Here is a 21936-nt window from a genome sequence, read left to right on the forward strand (position 1 = left end):
AATAGAACAGGTGCTGTGCTTGGGTTGCCTATTTATCTGGAAAGCCCTGGCAAAATGCAGCTTGGCAATAACAACATTGCCTCATTTAGGACAAAACACACTGGTACATAGATATAAACACCTAAATTTTATTGATAAGAGTAAAAAATTAGTATAACATATTAAACTAACCATGAAGTGAATGTAACAATAATACAAATATCGATGATTATCACCAATATTAATATTAACACTAAGCTTTAGTCATAGGTGGGATAAATAGAGCAAATAGAAGTCCATAATAGGGCAACCCAAAGAGATCTATGAAAGTGCTGGTCAAATTTTTAAAAATTGAGAGAGAAATAAGGTTTTCTCTGCTGGTATAGTTCTTTCACATTTCATCTTTAATATAGGTACAGTGGTGCCTCTACTTACGAACTTAATTTGTTCCCTGACCAAGTTATTAAGTAGAAAAGTTTGTAAGAAGAATAAATTTTTCCCATAGGAATCAATGTAAAAGCAAATGATGTGTGCGATTGGGGAAACCACAGGGAGGGTGGAGGCCCTGTTTCTTCCCAGGAGATTCCTAGAGAAACCCCACAGAGGCTTTCCCCCACCTTTTCCAGCCCTGTTTCCTCCCAGGAGATTCCTAGAGAGCCCCCATGGAAGCTTCTCCCTGCTTTTTCCAATTACAGCTTCGGAGGCTCGGGTTTGTAAGTAGAAAATAATTCTTGAGAAGAGGCAAAAAAATCTTGAAAATCTGATTCTTATCTAGAAAAGTTCATAAGTAGGGGTGTTCTTAGGTAGAGGTACCACTGTACTTCTTGCATAACAGCAGTAATTGGTACCAGAATTTCTGTTGCTGGATGAAACCATGTGACATGCTCAATGTGATGTTGTGATATCACATGGTCATGGGATATTCCAACCTCTATGAAGCACCCAGATCATGATTTCATGACTGCAGGAGTTGGTGTGATAGCTGGAACTTTGATTACTGGTTATAGGTATCACTCATTCAGCAATGTTTCAACTTTGAAAAATAGCTGAACAAGTGGTCATTAAGCAAGGACTACCTGTAGATGAACATCTTCTGAGAGTCCCTGTATAGAGACCAACTCTCCAGAACCATCCGCACATGGAACTGTACATTGCTGAAGAGAGGGTTTTTAAAAAATATCTGCATATGACTGTGCTACTTGATTTTTTGGCTGAGTTCAAGTATAGCCTGACAGTTTTATTAATAAGGGATGCCATCAATTAACCTATTATTTTACATGGTTGTAACACCATCAATTTTGAGAAGTTCTACTGTAATTCATTGCTATGTATGCATAGAATTTAGATAAATTCTATACAGCTGAGACTAAGTTTTAACTTCAAATATATTAGATGTGTAATGGAACATTTTTATTAATTAAAATTAATAAATTTTAATTAATAAATTTATAAATTAAAAATTAAAAGTTCCGGATAGTGAAAAGTGAAACTGATTGTTGGGAGCTCCAGAAGGATCTCTCGAAATTGAGTGAGTGGGCAACAAAGTGGCAAATGCATTTTAACCTAAACACGTGCAAAGTTATGCATATCAGGGTAAAGAACCCCAATTATACCTACCAACTGATGGGCACCAAGCTTTCTGAGACAGCCCAAGAAAAGGGATCTTGGGGTTTTGGTGGACAGCTCAATGAAGATGTCAACCCAGTGCGCAACAGCAATAAAAAAAGCAAATTCCATGTTTGGCATGTTTAGGAAGGGAATCGAAAATAAGTCGGAAAGTGTTGTATTGCCTCTATACAAATCGATGGTGAGACCACACTTGGAGTACTGTGTACAGTTCTGGTCACTGCACCTCAAGAAGGATATAATGGAACTGGAAAAGATGCAAAAAAAGGGCAACAGGAATGATCAAGGAAATAGAGCACCTCCCTTGTGAAACCAGGCTGCAACACCTTGGTCTCTTCAGTCTTGAAAGATGGCGTTTAAGGGGTGACTTGATCGAAGTGTATAAAATCATGCATGGGATAGAAAAGGTGGATAGAGAAAAATTCTTTTCTCCCACATCCCCCCCCAGGAGATTCTTTTCTCTATCACACAATACTATGACGAGGGGGCACTCCCTAAAGCTCATAGGTAAGAAAATGAGGACAAATAAAGGGAAATATTTCTTCACCCAGAGGGTTGTTGGTTTATGGAATTCACTTCCAGAAGAGGTTGTGACAGCTGTCAGCCTTGATAGCTTCAAGGCAAGATTAGACAGATTCATGGATGCCAAGTGTATCAGTGGTTATTGAAACGGATGTCCAAGTGCTGCCTCTATGTTGGTTGAGGCAGGCAAGATTCCCTTGGGTACCATTTGTTGAGGGTCAAGGGAAAGGGAGGGGTTTGCCTTCTCTTTCTGCTGAAGATCTCCATGTACAATTGGTTGGCCACTGTGTGACACAGAATGCTGGACTTGATGGGCTTTGGCCTGATTCAGCATGGCTCTTCTTATGTTCTTATGTTTTTAATTATAAAGATTTCTCCATGGGACAAAAAAGAGGAGGCATTCAAGAAAAAGCTTGAGTTTTCCTTAGGAAACAGTGATTATATGGCTCTCATCCAAGCATATAAGGTAAGAATTAAAACGTTCACTGTGGAAATCATGTTAAAGATCCTTTCAGACTTTGGGGATTAAAGAATAAGGTGATGTTTTAAATTTCCACTCTTTAGGGATGGCAGAAGTCTTCAAAACAGAGCTTTCTCGCAAGTTTCACATTTTGCAAAGAAAACTTTTTATCAGAATATGTTCTTAAGGTAACATATTTTTGTTTTATATCTTTACCTTTAAAAGTGTTTGCTGACTTTGTAAAATAATTTGTTGTAATAGCTACTTCTTGTGGTCGTATGTTTTTCCCTTGTATATAACCTGAACAATTTTAGATCAGGTTTGTTTATGCTATTATTCTATTTCATTTCGTTATGCCTCTGCTCGGGATGGTGGACCTCAAGGGTTCCAGGGAATAAAAGGTAGATAATTTGCATTTATGTAGAAGATATATTGAATTCATACAGCTGATCCTCCTCCTCCTTTGTATCACATTGTTGCCCCATTTGAGACTATATTCTCAAAAAGCATCCAATGTTATAAAGGAAGGTGCTGGGAGAAGGCAAGATGAAATACAGATAGTTATTGACACTTATAGCTGTCAAAGAGCCACTCCATCATGGTTGTAATTTGTAACTGTCATAACAAGGCTCAGTCATGTGATTGACCGGATTTTATGAATATTTTTGCGAAGCAAGTCACCACACAAGTTAAACAAATACGTGGTCGTTTAGCAAATTCCATAATCATTTAGTGAACCACTAGTTCATTACAAATAGTCATAAATGCAGCTGTGTTGCCAGGTGCCTGAAGACTTCAAGTCTTAAGTAACCCCAACATAGGTCTGTCATAACTTCCAATGGTCGCTGAGCAATCAATGATAAGTTAAGGACTATCTGTAATACAAGTAATACATTTTGGTTGCTGTTATTGATCTTCACATTGAGGAACTTTTAGGAAACTGTTAAAGATCATTAAGATACATACTAAGTACACTGCTCAAAAAAATAAAGGGAAACTTAAACTTAAACTCCAAATAAATCAAACTTCTGTGAAATCAAACTGTCCACTTAGGAAGCAACACTGATTGACAATCAATTTCACATGCTGTTGTGCACATTCAATGTTGAACAGTATTCAGTGAGAATATTTCATTCATTCAGATCTAGGATGTGTTATTTGAATGCCCCCTTTATTTTTTTGAGCAGTATATTTTACTAGAAATAATTCAGAAATCAAATAATTTAGTCATATCTGGTGGTTGTTGGGAATTAGCATACTGAAAACCCAATAACTATCTATATATTTTCACTATATATTTATGTATTTTTATACCAGATAGATACTTTCCCCCCATACCTTCCAACCACAGTATTCTCTTTCTATATCAGCATTATTATGGTTAGAGTGAGCAAAATGAAGGCAGGCAAACAGAGGCCAGACATATTCTATCAGTCTTCTGGGACTAATCTACTGCTGTATATCACAGTTCATACATTAGTATATGCCAAATAGGAATAAAAGAGTAACATTAATAAACTACTATCAGTAGTTGCTCATTAGAATGTTATTTTAAAATCCTATTCATTATTCAAAGAAGCCCCCCCCCTTTTTTTTTTAGGAAATGGTACGTTTAAAAAGGCAGTTTACTGAACTATTGTCTGACATTGGATTTGTGAGAGAGGGACTCCGAGCCAGAGATATTGAACACGGATTTTCTCAAAGAGGAGATGGTATTCTTGAAGCTACAGGAGAAGAGGTAGCTAGAGGGGGAAGTTATTTAATCTGTTAACTTTTGTACTCACCTTTCCGTGTTTCCTTTCTTCCTCAGCCACGTTCTTAAGTAAAGATGTTTATATTTTACCTAATTCCCATATAACTATACTGATTATTTCTGGAATACTTCCTTTTTTGTCAAGCTCTAGTAGACCGAAGATGCTTTTGAAGTTGCTTTGAATATTATGAAAAGTCCTTTTTTTAATTTTCTTACATACAGGAAAATTATCTCAGTCAGGTGTGAACTTGTTTAGTTGAGCTAGTGGGTTGATGAAGCAGAGTGTTTGAAGACAAAGCCTATGACTTATATATATCATATAATTAAACATTAGTGATGTATTAATATAAATAATATTTTCATTATAAGTCTAACTTTATTAAAGCTACTTAGTTACTTTAAAAGAAGATGCTGACATGTTATGGACAGCATTAAAAAAAACTCAGAATAAAACTCAAAATAAAAATTATAATATTAGAATTCATTTGTAGATAACTCATCCCAAGATGTATCTAATAGGAAAACAGCTAATTTAAAAGTAGTCTCTATGGAAATCTGTTGATATATTTTAGGGGAGTGGGAATAGATATTCTGATCCTTCCACTTGGATATTTTTAAAATTAGACTTAAAATTTAAAATTAGAAATTATAATTACGTATTTGTTATTTGGGATTTTAGTGTGTGTGTTTTAAAAGCTCAAAGGAAATAGCATTTATTATAACTGATTTCTAGGGAAGGTATATAGAGTGCAAGCAACAGCAGATTGCACCTGGAACTTCGTGTTAAGAAAGTCACAATTGTGGTCCAGTAGAAAATAAAAAAGCAATAGAGAAGTTTTTAAAACCTACTGCAGGTCACACAAGATTTCATTGGCTTGTGGTCTGATTCGGCATAAGGCTGCCACATATATTTAAGGTGGAATCAGAAGTTAGAAGTCCAAATATTTCCCCTTCATCCTAAAACGTCTGATGATAAGCATTACCTTATTTTCAAATATATTTCTCGAACATAAGACTGAGAAATCTCTTTTAAAAGAAACATGACACCAGAAATATTCAGGATTTCTTGCCAATCACTGCATGTTACATAATTCTTTGTCAATGCCTTCATAAGGGATAGTCTTGATACTTTTTAACTTGTCATCTTTGTCACAGGCAAATGCAAATGCAGAGAATGTCAAGTTGATATCAGCCATATTATGTGCTGCTATGTACCCAAATGTAGTTCAGGTAATTATCATTTGCTTGTACTAATATCTATTTCACTTACTCTGGGGTCTATGAAATAGAATTGTTTACAATACCATGATATTTTAAGGGGAGAATTTATACAAGAACTTCCTTAAGCATTACAACCATTTTGATCTCTTAGCTTTTGGAATAATTCATTATTTTTTTTAATATTTTCTATTTGTGTTTATATATGTTATCAATAAAGAAAACAAGGCTGAATGCCCATTTTTCTTCTTCATGTCAGATTTGGCTTCTAACTCTCCAGTGTATGTAGCTTGTTTGCTACTTGGCAACTCATTCTTTTCAGACATTTTCATGATTCCTTTCTGCCTGGAACCTAGTGCTCCAATCCTCCACTATAGGCATAGTGTTACTGATATCGTAACTATGCTTTCCATACTCAGCAGCACTCTTTTTTCTCCATCCTACCCCGAAGTCCAAAATTAGAACTTAAAACATAGTTGCAGAAACTTGCAAACTTTCCTGGAGTTTTATTCCATTGGCTTGAGCTGGGGACATTAATTAGTTGGTAAATGATACTGTTTTGCAAGACCAGTCTGTAGTTATAGCTCCTTGCTTCTAGGCAGGCTTTGGTTTAGAAGGTTTGACTGAGTCTCAGAAAAGAGAAAAGTACAGTGATACCTCGTCTTACGAACCCCTCGTCATATGAAGTTTTTGAGATACGAACCCAGGTTTTAAGATTTTTTTGCCTCGTCTTCTGAACTATTTTCACCTTACGAACCCCCCGCCGCCGCTGGGATGCCCCACCTCCGGACTTCCGTTGCCAGCGAAGCGCCGGTTTATGCGATGCTGGGATTCACCTGCTGGGATTCCCCTGCAGCATCGCAAAAATGCGGAGGTGGGGTTTCCCATGGAGGGGAGCCTCGGGGGAATCCCAGCAGTGCAATAACGGACGCTTCGGCTGGCAAAAGGGGTGAATTTTGGGCTTTGACGCATTAATCGCTTTTCCATTGATTCCTATGGGAAACATTGTTTCGTCTTAAGAACTTTTCACCTTAAGAACCTCGTCCTGGAACCAATTAAGTTGGTAAGACAAGGTATCACTGTACTAGCAACAACAGAAGTGGTTATTGACACAATAAAGATTCCTTGGGGAAAAGGAAAATAGGGTAACTCCTGGAAGTACGTAGTGTTAGAAATAAAAGCTGATGCTTAAAACAATGCTTTCCAAACACCAGCTAGTGACTTCAGGGTTGGGTTAGATTTGCACTGATATTACATACACTGATCATGCTCACTACCATGACGCTCCAGTTATCTTGTCAGACAAAAGCATCCAGTTTATGGCTTTGAAATACACGCTTGGTAATACAGTATGTGCTATTGCTAAGTTTGGAATAGATTGGAGGAATGAGGCAGTCCCTCTGTGTGTGTGTGTTTTTTTTTCTTTTAAATGCCACAACATCATCATGTTGATTTGTTAGAGGAAAGCAATTTAGAAAAAATGTTTCTTTCTATACATCTCTGTTGAAATAAATGGGGATTGTTTGTGGATATTCAGTTCACAATTTTTATTTACCATTTTAGATAAAAGTACCAGAAAAGAAACATCAGGTTATTAAAGGAGCTGCTAAAATTAATCCGAACTCTGAAACACTGATGTTTGCTACAAAAAGCCTGGGTTATGCTCACATTCATCCATCCTCTGTAAATTATAAGGTAATTTCTAACCTCCAGTACTCTTCTCAAAATTATCCTAGCATATTGATGTCAATTAAGAGACAGGAGGCAGCATGTTGTGGGAAGGCACTTCTCTTGGACAAAGCCACCTCCTTTTATTCTCCAGTCACATACCATTAGTCATCAGGTTACATCTCATTGGATATTAGGAAACCACTTTACAGAATCCCATTGGTTGGTTTAATGCATGGGGGCCTTGTGCTTTACCTCGTGGACAGTGAGTGGTCAATCCATGTTGTTCCATTGCCTACGTGCTTTTATGGAGGTCTTTTCCAGATCTGTTCTGCAACTCATAAGGAAGCATGTCTTCCAGGGGAAGGGAGAAATGTATTGAATGTCAGCAATCAACTTAATTGTTGATCTGCCTACAGAAAGTCACGTAGCGTACCGTGGTTTGCCAGCGGATGGCTTTTTAGTGATTTTCTGTCTCCACACATATATAGACTTCTTTGTGGAAGGAATAGCATGCCCAACATTAGGCAATAGTTGCCTGCTTATAAGCCTTGTTGAAAGTTATTGAATATTTCTGTAGACACTAACACAAGGATATGTCTTTCTCTCCTTTCTCCTCCAGCTTACTACTTTCATATGAAGCCTGCCTATAGATTTCTTTTTTTATTATAAAAATGTCTTTTATTTAAACAAACATTAAAAACATTGGACACGGCATGACCATTCTGTTTGGTCATTTCTTTACACAATATTTATATAACAACAAAAACCATTATTGTTCAACGTACATTGTTTTTGGGATCTTACATATATATCCTTCATCGTTATTTATTTATATATCTAAACTTTATCTAATTTCCCTTTTTCAAATCAATACTCTCTACTTCTCTGATTCTTTTTTTCTTTTCTATCCATGGATACAGTTTATCCCATATTTCAAAGTACAGTGATCCCTCGATTTTCGCAAGGGTTGCGTTCCCAGACTGCCCGTGAAAGTCAAATTTCCGCGAAGTAGAGATGCGGAAGTAAAAACACTATTTTTGGCTACGGACAGCCAAAAACTACCCCCACGCACCCTTTCCCAAGGCCGCGCAAGGAGCTGGGCTTGAAGTTGAGGGCGGGGAGTGACGAAAGTGCGGAGGCCGGCACGAAAGTGCGGAGGCCCGCCCCCCCAGCGCCTCTGGCCCCCTCGCCGCTACCCCCCGCCCACCCGATCCGTCCCTCTCACCGGCTTTCTTGGGACACGGGTCCTCCTGCAGCAGCACTGGCGGCTACGGCTTCTCATCCTCCTCATTCGGCTGCTAGCCGCTCTGAGCACTTTGAGAATGCCCGCCCCGCCACTCTCACAATCCCTTAGCTGAGAGTGCTTTTGTCCCAGCTATCAGCGAAGGGGCTGCAGGAGAGGCAGGGCAGGCGTTCTCACAGAGAGGGAGAGAGAGAGTGAGAAAGAGAGAGAGAGAGAGAGCAAGAGGGGGGAGAGTGGAAGGTAGAGAGAGAGAAAAATGATAGAAAAAAGGGGAGAAAAAAAGAGAAATGAGAAAATGATTGAAGCAGAGAATGACAGGAAAGAAAGAGAGAGACAGAGAAGTGACTCTTGGTGATGACGTATGACGTCATCGGGTGGGAAAAACCGTGGTATAGAAAAAAACCCGCGGAGTATTTTTTTAATTAATATTTTTTGAAAAACCGTGGTATAGCCGTTTCACGAAGTTTAAACCCGCAAAAATCGAGGGATCACTGTATTCCGTCTCCCTCTTGTCTTTCACCTCTAATGTTACACTGTCCATTTCTGCACATGTATTTTTTTCATTATTTCTTCTTCTGATGGATTTTTTTCATTTTTCCAGTATTTTGCATAAATCAGTCTTGCTGCAGTTATTACATATAGAATTAGATATATCTGTCCTGTTTCATATTTCTCATTGATGATTCTTAATAAAAACAATTCTGGTTTATCTATGTCCTTATTTAAATATCACCTCCATGTCCTCTTCAGGTCTGGCCACTTTATGTTGGTACAGAACAAATCTTTGTTAGCAAAATCTAAGTGGCAGTTATATATACTGCTCAAAAAAATAAAGGGAACACTCAAATAACACATCCTAGATCTGAATGAATGAAATATTCTCATTGAATACTTTGTTTTGTACAAAGTTGAATGTGCACCACAGCATATGAAATTGATTGTCAATCAGCATTGCTTCCAAAGTGGACAGTTTGATTTCACAGAAATTTGATTTACTTGGATTTATATTGTGTTGTTTAAGTGTTCCCTTTATTTTTTTGAGCAGTGTAGTATGATACAGGAGATACAGTATTTATAGAATCAGAGTTGTTCCTCTTTTAAATGTCCCGTACGTATTCTTTGGAATTCTGTATTTCAGATAAAGAAGTTTGATAGCCCCTACTTGGTATACCATGAAATAGTAAAAACCAGCCGGGTTTTTATTCGAGAGTGCAGCATGGTGTCGGTATACGCACTGATCTTGTTCGGAGGAGCCCAAGTGAACATGCATCTCCAAAATGGGGCATATGTTGTTTCCTTGGATGATGGATGGATTAACTTTGTTGCAGCCTCACGTCAGGTAAAGAATTAAGCAACTCAGCAGATCCATTATGTTTCTTCAAGCTGTTCTCAAATCTGTGAGTCTATGACTCACAATCACAGTTGAACCCAGAATTTCCATGGCTAAGCAGAATAGTTAAGTGAGTTTTGCCCCATTTTACAACCTTTTTGCCAGTTACTAAACAAAATCACTGCAGTTGTTAAGTGAATCATGCAGTCATTAAGCAAATCTGACTTCTATTGACTTTGTTTGTTGGGGGCTGGTGGGAAGGTTACAGAAGGTAATCACATAACCCTAGGACAGTGCAACTATGAAAAATACATGCCAGTTGCCAAATACCTGAATTTTGATAATATGACCACAGGGAGGATGCTTTGCTAATAAATGTAAGAACTGCTCATAAGTTATTTTATTCAGTTCTATTGTACCCCTGAACAGTCACTAAATGTATGGGTGTAAGTCAAGGATTACATGTACTTTCATTTGCAGTTCTAGATGATGGTGCCTTGTACAACTTTCAATATAGAGAACATGTTCTGTTCCTTACAGAAAATCCTCTTCCGGGCTATTTTGTCCCTGAGGCTGTAATGGAAAAAATGTATATGATCTAGAAGGCACTTATAATACAGTGAGCAGCATTTTATTAAAAATTTAAAAATTTCCTAAATTGAAAGGGACCACTTTCTTATGATTCTATGGCTGTGAAGGCGAACCTATGGCACTGTGCCACAAGTAGCACATGGTATCATATTGGGCACCTGAGCTCAGGTCTGGCGTGCCGGCCAGCTGATTTTTGGGCCTTCTGGGCCCACTGAGAATCAGGAAACAGCCTGTTTTCAGCCTCTGGAGGGGATGGGGAAGGCCGGGTTGTTTTGCTCTCCCCAAGTTCCAGATCCTTTCTAGGAGTTTGGGGATGGCAAAAACAGCCTCCCCCTCTCAGAGGCCCTCTGGAAGCCAGAAAGGGCCCATTTCCTGACATGAGATGGGCCATTTCTGGCCTCTGGAGGACGTCCGGGGGGCGGGGGTGGGGAGAGGAGGTTTTTGCCCTCCCCAGGCTCCTTGAAGCCTGGGAAGGCAAAAAAAATGGAACTTGCAGTTCAACCAGAAGTCGGCCAAGAGAATGTTTCCAGCCTCTGGAGGACCTCCAGGGGGGTGGGGGTGGCCATTTTTGCCCACCCAGGCTCCTAGAAAGGCTCTGAAGCCTGGGAAGAGCGAAAAACGGACATGCCATCCGATGTGCTTAGGAAGTGTTTTGAGTGGCTTCTATTAGAAATTTCATCCAGAAAAAGAGCTTTATTTTAAGTGCATATTTGTGATTTCAGGTTGCAGAACTAGTGAAAGAACTTCACAATGAACTTGACCAGTTACTCCAGGAAAAAATTAAAAACCCCAGCATGGATCTGTGTACTTGCCCTCGTGGATCTAGAATCATCAACTTAATTGTAAAACTTGTGACCACACAATAGCATTAGCTACTGAGGATGGCTTTTTTCAAATGTTAATGACAGAATAATGAAATGTAGCACTGGCTCTTGTATAGCTATTTGGAAGCCTAATGTCCAATTTAAAAGCCTGTTTTTTAAATAGCTCAAAATAAATAATTTTATAATCATGAGAGAAACTTATACAAATTTACATGAGGAGCTTGTATATTGAAAATAAAACTTATTTTTTTTCCTTTTGTAAAGCAAGGAATAAGAGGTAAACGTTCAAAAAATCCTTCATAAACAGATCACATATATATTTAATGTTTAATGATTTACCACTCCCTTTTTGTGTCCAATAAAAGATTAATTGTATGGTAATCCGGTAGGATATTAATATATCCTCCCCCTTCCCCAAAAGGCAGTATATGCAACATATCAGTCATGATTTCTACATGGTTGTACTGCATCCAGAAATGAATCCTGTCCAGTACATTTAAATATGTTTTCATTGTGTAAAATAATCAGTGTTGGCTGCTAGAATTCAAATATAGTGATACAAATTATGGAATAATTTTAGTATAAAATTGGCCTAAGCTCTGATTACCTATTCTCAAATAATAACAGTATTAGAGCCTGTTATTATACATTATGTACATTATAAAAATATTGTAATAAATAAAGGAATTCTCAAAACAAATAGCTGTCATTCTTTCTTTTTAGGAAAACTACTGTTTGAAACTGCTCAAAGCATTGTGGTTTGATTTGTGGATGTAGTGAGAGGGAGGGAAGTTTTGCAAAAATGATGATAAAAGGATATATTTTACACTATTGGGAAATTACTACCTCCTGAATTTTTGAGCATGATTCTATCCAGGAGAAAAGTGACTGAGAAATTTAAGTATAACAAAACTTATCCCTGAGATCCAGACTACCCCTATCCTATTGGCCTTCTGCAAAGCAGTGAAGATGTGGCTCTTCTGGCAGGCCTGGGGCTGTTGATCTCACCATTATATCCTTATAAGATCCAGCCAGAAATGAATGATGTACAATGGTACCTCTATTTAAGAAATTATTTCGTTCCATGAGTAGGTTTTTAAGTAGAAAAGTTTGTAAGTAGAAGCAATTTTTCCCATAGAAATCAATGTAAAAGCAAATAATGTGCACAAACCCATTAGGAAAGAAATAAAAGCTCAGAATTTGGGTGGGAGGAGGAAGAGGAAGAAGAGGACAGTCACTGCCAAAGGAACAAGATGAGGTGAGAGGATTAAAAAAACTCCAAAACTTTAAAGCTTTAAAAAAAAAGAGGGACTCTGAGGCAGAGAGGAGCACGCACCTCCCATACACCCGGCGTTAGGCTGCCTCCCATACACTGCGCCAGAGAAACCCAGGCGGGCGATGCTGTGGTTAGCTCTGGCCCAGCTCCTGCCCCAAGGAATGTGGAGATGGATGTGGGGGAAACATCCACATGTCACAGGCCTGTTTTGCTCCCAATAGAGTCAACTAGTGAATTATCCGATGGCGAAGAAAGTGTGGGTGTGATGGAAGTGGGGGGCTTGGCTTACAGCCCAGGAGGAGATCAATCTTCCTTATCTTCGTTGGATTCAGATGAACGTATGATAGACCCACGCATGCATAGAGCTATGCATAGGAGAGAACAACTTAAGACATAATACAGGAGATAAGAGAGGCCACCTGTGGTTGGATGGGGCTCCAGTAATTAGAGCTGCTGATAAAATAGCAACGTTGTGGAAGATTATCTGATCATAGTTCGTCAAGACCGTGAATTGTTGTATTCAAAACTGTGTTTGGATTCCTGGATTCCTGGACTCTGGCTTATACTTCATTGTGAGTGTTTATCACTGTTTGGATAACAGTAGCTTTGACCCAATTTCACAGTTACTGAGTTAGTAAACGTTCAAAAAATCCTTCATAAACAGATCACATATATATTTAATGTTTAATGATTTACCACTCCCTTTTTGTGTCCAATAAAAGATTAATTGTATGGTAATCCGGTAGGATATTAATATATCCTTCCCCTTCCCCAAAAGGCAGTATATGCAACATATCAGTCATGATTTCTACATGGTTGCACTGCATCCAGAAATGAATCCTGTCCAGTATATTTAAATATGTTTTCATTGTGTAAAATAATCAGTGTTGGCTGCTAGAATTCAAATATAGTGATACAAATTGTGGAATAATTTTAGTATAAAATTGGCCTAAGCTCTGATTACCTATTCTCAAATAATAACAGTATTAGAGCCTGTTATTATACATTATGTACATTATAAAAATATTGTAATAAATAAAGGAATTCTCAAAACAAATAGCTGTCATTCTTTCTTTTTAGGAAAACTACTGTTTGAAACTGCTCAAAGCATTGTGGTTTGATTTGTGGATGTAGTGAGAGGGAGGAAAGTTTTGCAAAAATGATGATAAAAGGATATATTTTACACTATTGGGAAATTACTACCTCCTGAATTTTTGAGCATGATTCTATCCAGGAGAAAAGTGACTGAGAAATTTAAGTATAACAAAACTTATCCCTGAGATCCAGACTACCCCTATCCTATTGGCCTTCTGCAAAGCAGTGAAGATGTGGCTCTTCTGGCAGGCCTGGGGCTGTTGATCTCACCATTATATCCTTATAAGATCCAGCCAGAAATGAATGATGTACAATGGTACCTCTATTTAAGAAATTATTTCGTTCCATGAGTAGGTTTTTAAGTAGAAAAGTTTGTAAGTAGAAGCAATTTTTCCCATAGAAATCAATGTAAAAGCAAATAATGTGCGCAAACCCATTAGGAAAGAAATAAAAGCTCAGAATTTGGGTGGGAGGAGGAAGAGGAAGAAGAGGACAGTCACTGCCAAAGGAACAAGATGAGGTGAGAGGATTAAAAAAACTCCAAAACTTTAAAGCTTTAAAAAAAAAGAGGGACTCTGAGGCGGAGAGGAGGAGCACGCACCTCCCATACACCTGGCGTTAGGCTGCCTCCCATACACTGCGCCAGAGAAACCCAGGCGGGCGATGCTGTGGTTAGCTCTGGCCCAGCTCCTGCCCCAAGGAATGTGGAGGTGGATGTGGGGGAAACATCCACATGTCACAGGCCTGTTTTGCTCCCAATAGAGTCAACTAGTGAATTATCCGATGGCGAAGAAAGTGTGGGTGTGATGGAAGTGGGGGGCTTGGCTTACAGCCCAGGAGGAGATCAATCTTCCTTATCTTCGTTGGATTCAGATGAACGTATGATAGACCCACGCATGCGTAGAGCTATGCATAGGAGAGAACAACTTAAGACATAATACAGGAGATAAGAGAGGCCACCTGTGGTTGGGTGGGGCTCCAGTAATTAGAGCTGCTGATAAAATAGCAACGTTGTGGAAGATTATCTGATCATAGTTCGTCAAGACCGTGAATTGTTGTATTCAAAACTGTGTTTGGATTCCTGGATTCCTGGACTCTGGCTTATACTTCATTGTGAGTGTTTATCACTGTTTGGATAACAGTAGCTTTGACCCAATTTCACAGTTACTGAGTTAGTAATTGGATTTATTACTGGACTTCGTTCTTGTATTGTAGTTCAACTGTGCCTTGTTGCTACAAGAAATCCCTTTGAAGTTTAAAAGGGAGTTTTTTCTTCTCTTCTGTTGATAAAGAACATTTATTTGCCTTCTATCGTGTGTGTGTCTGCTTGGACTAATTAACCTGTAATTAAGGGCGGTTGGCACACGCCAGCAGAACAGGTGAGAGGGGGGAACCTCCCGCTCCTTTGACCAAAAGGTGTTGCTGCTACTGCTACCTGCTTCCTGTTTCTTCCCATGCTGAAGAGCTTCCCTCTCCTCTCACTCGCTCACTTTGTAGGCGGTGCCTTTCCTTCACTGTGGTGACTCCTCAGTTTGGCTGAAGCTGAGTTGATCCGGCCGGGGTGAAGCACCCCCATTTGCCTTTCCACGCCCAGACGCTCCAGGAGGCAACCTCGCGCTGGGTGTATGGGAGGCAGCGCGAGGGAGTCACCACAGCAAAGTGGTTTATTCCCTCTCCAAGCACCCAGAGAAATGAAAACGCTCCGTTCGCTCTGGGCCTCCCAGATCAAAGGGAGCGTTTATTTTCCCTGGGCACTGACAGAGGTTTTCCCTCTTCAAGTGCCCAGAGAAAGGAAAATGCTTCATTTGCTCTGGACCGCCAAAGTCTCCTTAAGTGCCACTGAAAGGGTTCTCTGGCAGCCCAGAAAAGCCAGGGATGACCAGGATTAAAGGGGGAATATGGTAGGAAACTGGCCGGGCCTTCGTGCCACTCTCAAATTTCCTGGGAAATTTTTCCAGGCTCGGATTCTTAGGTAGAAAATGGTTCTTAAGAAGAGGCAAAAAAATCTTGAACACCCGGTTCTTATCTAGAAAAGCACTTAAGTAGAGGTGTTCTTAGGTAGAGGTACCACTGTTTGTTAATTGTTTTTAATAGATTTTTTGATGGATTGTGGTCAACTTTGTTGTGAGCTATCCAGAGTCCTCTGGGAGTTGGGCAGCATACAATTTTAATTAATTACATAATGATAGTAGTATATTTTTAAACTGTTTCACCTCAAGTACTTATTCCTTGAAAACATAGCGACCAACAAATTTCATGAATACTGAAGTGAACGATCAAGGACTTTGTAGATAGTGAGCGTTGGGTCTTCAGGTACACTATCACTCCCAGATGCCACCTATGGAAAGATAATTTTGAACTCCACCTTTTTTGAGATCATGCCTTGCAGGTATGTTGAACTACAAATCCCAACAGATGCAACCAGGGCATGTTTTAATTTTTTATCAATGAACTGACCATTCAAAGGAACATAAATGTGCCCATAAATGGCTTTGTAGTAGTAGATAATACTAAAGTCAAGGAAAATATCACCATATTGCATCTGAAAAAGTCTTACATAGAAAAATTCCCATTTTCAATATCTTAAAATACAGACCTTTTGTATGTGCTGTCCTTATGTGGAGAAAATTACCAGTAACTTCTAGAATTTACTATACAATACTTACAATTGTGAAATCAGCTCCATATTCATAATAAAAACTCCAAAATATTTTATTGTTTTTATTACTGTCACATGTTCCTCAAAAAAGTTGATATTTTGGTTTTAAATTAAGATGTGAGAGAGAATAAGAATGTGACTTATTTTCAACTTCATTTTATATAAACAAATCAATTTTGCAGGGACTTGGTGAGTAAAAAAGTCAAATGATTTTTATATAAAAATATAACTAACACAATTGCTACAATTGCTATTAGTATACAAAACAAAATTTGGAAGCAATGGCTGATCATCAACCATTAAAGCATTCTTACTTTTTATTAAACTGCTAAGTGTTTTACATTTAATGAAATCTATATGCCTCATTGCTGAAGTGCAAGATAGCTTTGAATTAATCCTTGAACTCTACACAAAATTATTTCATTAGAGCTATTGCAATCTTCTGGTCCATATGGTGGGTCAATGGTTAATACACCTGCCACACACAACATTGGTTGTGGTTCTCCTTGTTCTTTTACAGGGATGTGGTTTTTCTCCAACCAGTTCTTCAAGGAGTTTTTCTTTCTGTCCAGTTCTTCTTGATTGTAAATTTGACTTTTTCCAGCCATGAAGATATGTGCAAGTTTTTCTTTGATTTCATCATCTCTTTCAGTCACTATTTCAATATCCCGCACAGCATGTCCTAAAACAACTAAAACTGATACTTTTCCATTCTCAAGAGGATTTGCCAGAAGAAGACTGTCAAGAATAAAAGGTTCATATGAGAATATGTTAAGTGAACACATTGGTAGTTGACTTTTTCATGCATTCTAGGCATTTCTATCAGCCTTGATACAGATGTATCAAAATCGTTTATATTAGAATGAAACAGCTGTTTTCCCAATGAAAAAACCTGAAATTGCTATGATATTACAAGCTATCCCACAAGTTACTCAATAAACCTTGCATTAGCAATCCTTGAAGTTTGTAATAAGCCGGGGTGGCGCAGCAGGTAGAGTGCTGTACTGCAGGCCACTGAAGCTGACTGTAGACCTGTAGGTCAGCAGTTCAAATCTCATCACCGGCTCAAGGTTGACCCATCCTTCTGAGGTGGGTAAAATGAGGACCCAGATTGTGGGAGCAACGTGGTGACTCTGTTAAAAAATGCTATTGTTAACATGTTGTAAGCCTCCCTGAGTCTAAGGAGAAGGGCGGCATAAAAACTGAATAAATAAATAGATCAAGATCAAAAACCAGAATAAGTGTGGACTCTCCCATTAAGATTCATCACATCATATGCATCAGGGGTCTTCAAACTTGGCTACTTTAAGACTTGTGGATTTCAACTCCCAGAATTCTCCAGCCAGCATAGCTTGCTGGAGAATTCTGGGAGTTGAAGTCCATAAATCTTAAAGTGGCCAAGTTTGAAGACCCCTGATATATACAATGTATGTTGCATGTTTGGTAGAATTATTTTTCATCAGATTTACATTTTCAATTGACAGTATGCTAAGATGTAAGATCAATTACCATCCATTTTATATATACTTTAAATATTATAACAAATGCTAATACTGTGCAAATCATTTGATGAAGCATTTTGATCATGAGCGAAGTATCTCCCAACTTTGCTTCTTTCAAAGTTGTTTCAAGTCTTCTCCATTGTGTGTGCCATGAACTGATTAGATTACTTCATCAACTATCCCAAAGGATGTCCTTCAGGGCATGCACACATATCTGCCAGATGACAAGGAGGATCCTTGAATCAGCTACTTTGCAATCTTGATGATCTCTCTTGAGCATCTCTCTCTCTCTCTCTCCCACACACAGTGCTTGGGCATTAGGACATTCCAAACCAGCTGTCTACTACGATGGTTGTCTCACTCTAATGATAAATTGGCCCAAGGATGAGTTTAGGTGGAACAAGTGGCATGATGTGTGCATCCATCTTAATAGGAATTAACAACAAAAATTAATAGATGGCTTACACTAAAAGTATTCATTTAATTTTTTTTAAATTCCATGGTGTTAATGTACAATTGCCTTTCTTATACATAATAGAAGACATGAGAAACTATTCTTACAATAAACATAACTGTTAGTTTACTGTCCATACTACCTATGATATATAAACTAACATAAAGAAAAGATTTTTCCTAATGTTAGCTGCTAGATCCATCATTGCAAAAACTGAAAAATTGGCGTACACATTTCACTAGATAAATTATGGAAATGGCTGAATAACTGACAAAAAGTTTTTAAAATCTGATAATGTAGAATAAGTTTATTAATAAATCTTGCCACTGTTTACTAGCTGTAACCACTTTTTCCTAAAATTACCTACATATTTTCAAATGTCCATCCAGATAGAAATATTTAATGTTTGTATTAAGTTTTCATTTGTATTCTGTTTAGGTGTACAATCTCCCAATTTAATTTGCTTTTCATTTTATACATTATAACCATTCATACCCTTCATTCTCCCTTAACACACGTTATTTCTCAGAGAAAGTATTTCTGTATAGAATTCACTGATACGTACTTGGCGGAAACTGGATCAACTGTTAAAACCCATCCTTTATACTGGTGTTTCTCGGCAGCCAGTACTTTGACTTCTTTATCCACAAAAGCCAGCCATTCCAAAGGAGTTTTCCTCTGCCATTCACTCATATTTCCTTTTTACTAAACCTAATGAGAAAAGAAAACATCATTGCCAGCAATAAATACTTTATTGTCATTGTACGTATATACATAGTATGCCCATGCATCGAAATCCGCATGACGACAAAAAACAATCTCGATATACATAACAATCCGAAAGAATATGCTCAACCCGCCATCATTTCCCACCTGAACCATCCAACATCCACACAATAGACCAAGTAGTATTTAGTAATATTAATAATATTGCCTCTGTATTAGGAAAATGTGCCTATTTCCATGATTAAGAATAAAACGGCCCTGTTGTTTATCAGAGTGGCTAATACAGTAGTGGCCTATGAAATGCTCACAAGCAGCAGTTATATCCCTCCCTGGCTATTGTTCTGGGGACATTAATAGTTGGAATGCACCCTACATGAAGTCCAGTTGTAACATGGAACCTTAAGATTTAATAGCTCTTGAGAGAAGCACTTGAAAAACTTACCTAGTCCTTTCTTAAAAACAAATCACTCGTATATCTTATAAGTCTACATATTTATTGTCAATGACTTTTTGGAAATCCAGGTGTACAATATAAAAAAGTTCACCTCTGTCTGTGCACTTAAAGAAAAATCATTAAGATTTTTCTTAATGGTAGAACAGGGTTTACTTTTGCAGCATCCATGCTGACTTTTCTTTTAAAAGGCTTATTCCTCTACTCTTAGTTATTTTTCTTTTGATTACTTTGTTCCACTAATTTATCTTTACTAGCCTATTATTTCCAGGAGCTTTTAAAAAAAATATTGTCACACTGCCTACTGCCTTCTAGCAGAGGACTGGACAAGTTACATATTTTGCTATGAAAACCACAATTTGGGGAAAATGTTTTCTCGGTTGATTTCTTACTGTACAATCTTTCCAAATGTCTTAGAATGCTGTATCTTATCTTAGTAGGTTACTTTGCTTTAGCAACTCCAGTTCCCTGAAACAAATCAATGCAGGATCAGAAATTTGCCCTACATCAATCTAGAGCAGTGTTTCCCAACCTCGGCAACTTGAAGATATCTGGACTTCAACTCCCAGAATTCCACAGCCAGCGAATGCTGGCTGTGGAATTCTGGGAGTTGAAGTCCAGATATCTTCAAGTTGCCGAGGTTGGGAAACACTGCTCTAGAGTTAAACCAGATGCAAAGACTTAATTCGATTTCCCTGTTCCAATTGCTTCCATTCCTTTTTTTAAAAATTAGAAGTCTAATCACTTTCCTTGCTGGGGGATTTTTTTGTTTCGTTTCGTTTCAAATATGTTTAAATAACGACCCCCACATTCCCATCCCGACGACAACACACATTCATACCATAATAAAGTTATAACGATGATCATTTTAGCAATCCGTATCATTGAAATCTTTTGCTAATCGTTCTATAACGTTGCCATATCATGCCATCGAATAATCTCTCCACAAGACTTACTGTTCGTGAATACTGAACTCAGCAAACATTCCTAAAAGTAATGAACTCCAATACATACCTACATTAATTTCAGGTCCGGAAAACCCCGGTTTACGAACGCGCCGTTTAATCCCCCTTGCAGAGTCAACTCCGTAAAAATGCAGCGGGTTGATGTTTTTTGTTTTTTTTTAAGCTGGACTGCAATATTGCAGCTATTCTTGTCATTTAAGTAGAGGTGGCACTCGTATACATCCTTGAAAATAAAATTACAATCCGCTTATCCAGCTTCAGCAGCCAGCACTCAAATAGAAACGCTTTTAAAGGAAGCGCGAAGTCGCCTCGCTCCGGCCCGGCTGTACTTCCTGGGACCCAGAAGGGAGTGCGTTCAGGGGCCTCTTTATTCTATTTCCGCAGCCGGATCCTTCCGAGGGGTCTTTCCAAAAGGACGGGACTGAATGGAAGAAGTCTAGGGAGTCTCCAACCTTGGCGACTTTAAGACTTGTGGACTTCAACTCCCAGAATTCCTCAGCCAGATTTCTGCTTTAAATAAAGCTTTGCTGGCTGAGGAATTCTGGAAGTTGAAGTCCACAAGTCTTAAAGGTTGGGGGCCGGCTGCTTTAGCATATTAGACTCGTAGAATTGCTACGATTTTTTAAAAAGTGTTTTGAAAAACTGGTGTTTTAAAAGTTTTGAAAAACGGCGGACTTCACGTTTCTTTGGTCATCCGTTTCAGAACACAAGAGGCGATTCCGTTTCTCTTGGGTTACTTTCTAGTTCCTCTCTTTCTGCTCCGGATTTTTTAGGATTCAGCTCTTAAAGGATTTCTTTTCTGGACCTCGTTCTATATTGGCTATCTTATTTTGGACGAGCGTGAAGGCTTTGTTAGTTGTGTATAAGCCGCTGCGAAAAGACAATCACTTTTAAAAGTTAGAAGTAAGTTTCCCGTCGCTGGACCTCGAGTTTTGTTGTTGTTTTGTTGTTATTATTGTTATTATTATTATTATTGTTGTTGTTGTTGTTATTATTATTATTATTATTATTATTATTATTATTATTATTGATGAGCAGGAACTAGCTTTGATTGGCTTTCTTCTGCAACTCTTCCGGGTTTAGCTCACGGTTTTAGGAGTTTTTAGTGATCCAGCTATTATGTCCGGAGTTGCGTTGCTTTTGAGATTAACAATAATGGCACTGATAACAAATATTTAAATACTGTATAGACAAGGGCTCTGATAAATATTAGAAAAGTAAAGATTTTATTTATTTCTTTATTCATTCATTCATTCATTCATACAAATATAGTATTGTATTGTAGTACCGGTATGTTTAACATAATATAAGTATAAAGTAGAGATAGAAAAGATAAAAAGACATTAGGACAGGAACGGTAGGCACAAAGGTGCACTTATGCACGCCCCTTAAAATGTAAGATTGAAGATTTTTTTGGGGGGATCAATGTTTGCTTTCCCTAGCGCTCTAGTCTGCTAAAAACCTGGAATGATCCTCACACTATTTGGTAAAAATACATATTAACTACTGACAAATACATAGCAGCCGTATGTCTCCAACATTTAAAACAGGCGATATTAACAGACACGCCTCTTTGAGGGGTCCTAACGTA

The 21936-nt window shown here is 38.2% G+C and overlaps 2 protein-coding genes across 5 annotated transcripts in view; one reads left to right on the top strand and one right to left on the bottom strand.

Annotated features, from left to right (window-relative positions):
• Positions 1–11917, top strand: part of DHX57 (DExH-box helicase 57) — a 47243-nt gene extending 35326 nt beyond the window's left edge. For all 3 annotated transcript variants that reach the window (XM_070734693.1, XM_070734691.1, XM_070734694.1), the window contains exons 18-24: positions 2498–2593; positions 2692–2775; positions 4188–4325; positions 5496–5570; positions 7122–7253; positions 9611–9811; positions 11116–11917. In XM_070734693.1, the coding sequence (XP_070590794.1) occupies positions 2498–2593; positions 2692–2775; positions 4188–4325; positions 5496–5570; positions 7122–7253; positions 9611–9811; positions 11116–11259 (870 nt within the window). In that variant the 3' untranslated portion in view covers positions 11260–11917. The remainder of the gene's footprint in view (positions 1–2497; positions 2594–2691; positions 2776–4187; positions 4326–5495; positions 5571–7121; positions 7254–9610; positions 9812–11115) is intronic.
• Positions 11918–16275: 4358 nt separating this feature from the next.
• GEMIN6 (gem nuclear organelle associated protein 6) lies at positions 16276–20687 on the bottom strand. 2 transcript variants are annotated; one of them, XM_070741556.1, is made up of 3 exons: positions 20395–20687; positions 18769–18914; positions 16276–16985 (listed from the first exon to the last, which is right to left on the bottom strand). In XM_070741556.1, the coding sequence occupies exons 2-3, from the start codon at positions 18894–18896 to the stop codon at positions 16610–16612; spliced, it is 504 nt and encodes a 167-aa protein (XP_070597657.1). In that variant the 5' UTR covers positions 18897–18914; positions 20395–20687; the 3' UTR covers positions 16276–16609. The 2 variants fall into 2 exon arrangements, with proteins under 2 accessions (XP_070597657.1, XP_070597667.1); XM_070741566.1 differs by having other exon boundaries at positions 16285–16985; positions 20399–20666.
• Between the last annotated feature and the right edge of the window lie 1249 nt (positions 20688–21936).

The sequence above is a fragment of the Erythrolamprus reginae genome, chromosome 1, assembly GCF_031021105.1.
Source record: "Erythrolamprus reginae isolate rEryReg1 chromosome 1, rEryReg1.hap1, whole genome shotgun sequence".
In the NCBI taxonomy this organism is placed as follows: Eukaryota; Metazoa; Chordata; class Lepidosauria; order Squamata; family Dipsadidae; genus Erythrolamprus; species Erythrolamprus reginae.

What these genes read in the sequence shown, in the direction of transcription:
- GEMIN6 (XM_070741556.1), bottom strand. Translation starts at nt 18,896, where the DNA reads ATGAGTGAATGGCAGAGGAAAACTCCTTTGGAATGGCTGGCTTTTGTG. An exon ending in GTTGATCCAGTTTCCGCCAA is followed by an intron (nt 16,986 to 18,768) that starts GTACGTATCAGT and finishes TATTCTTGACAG; the next exon opens with TCTTCTTCTGGCAAATCCTC.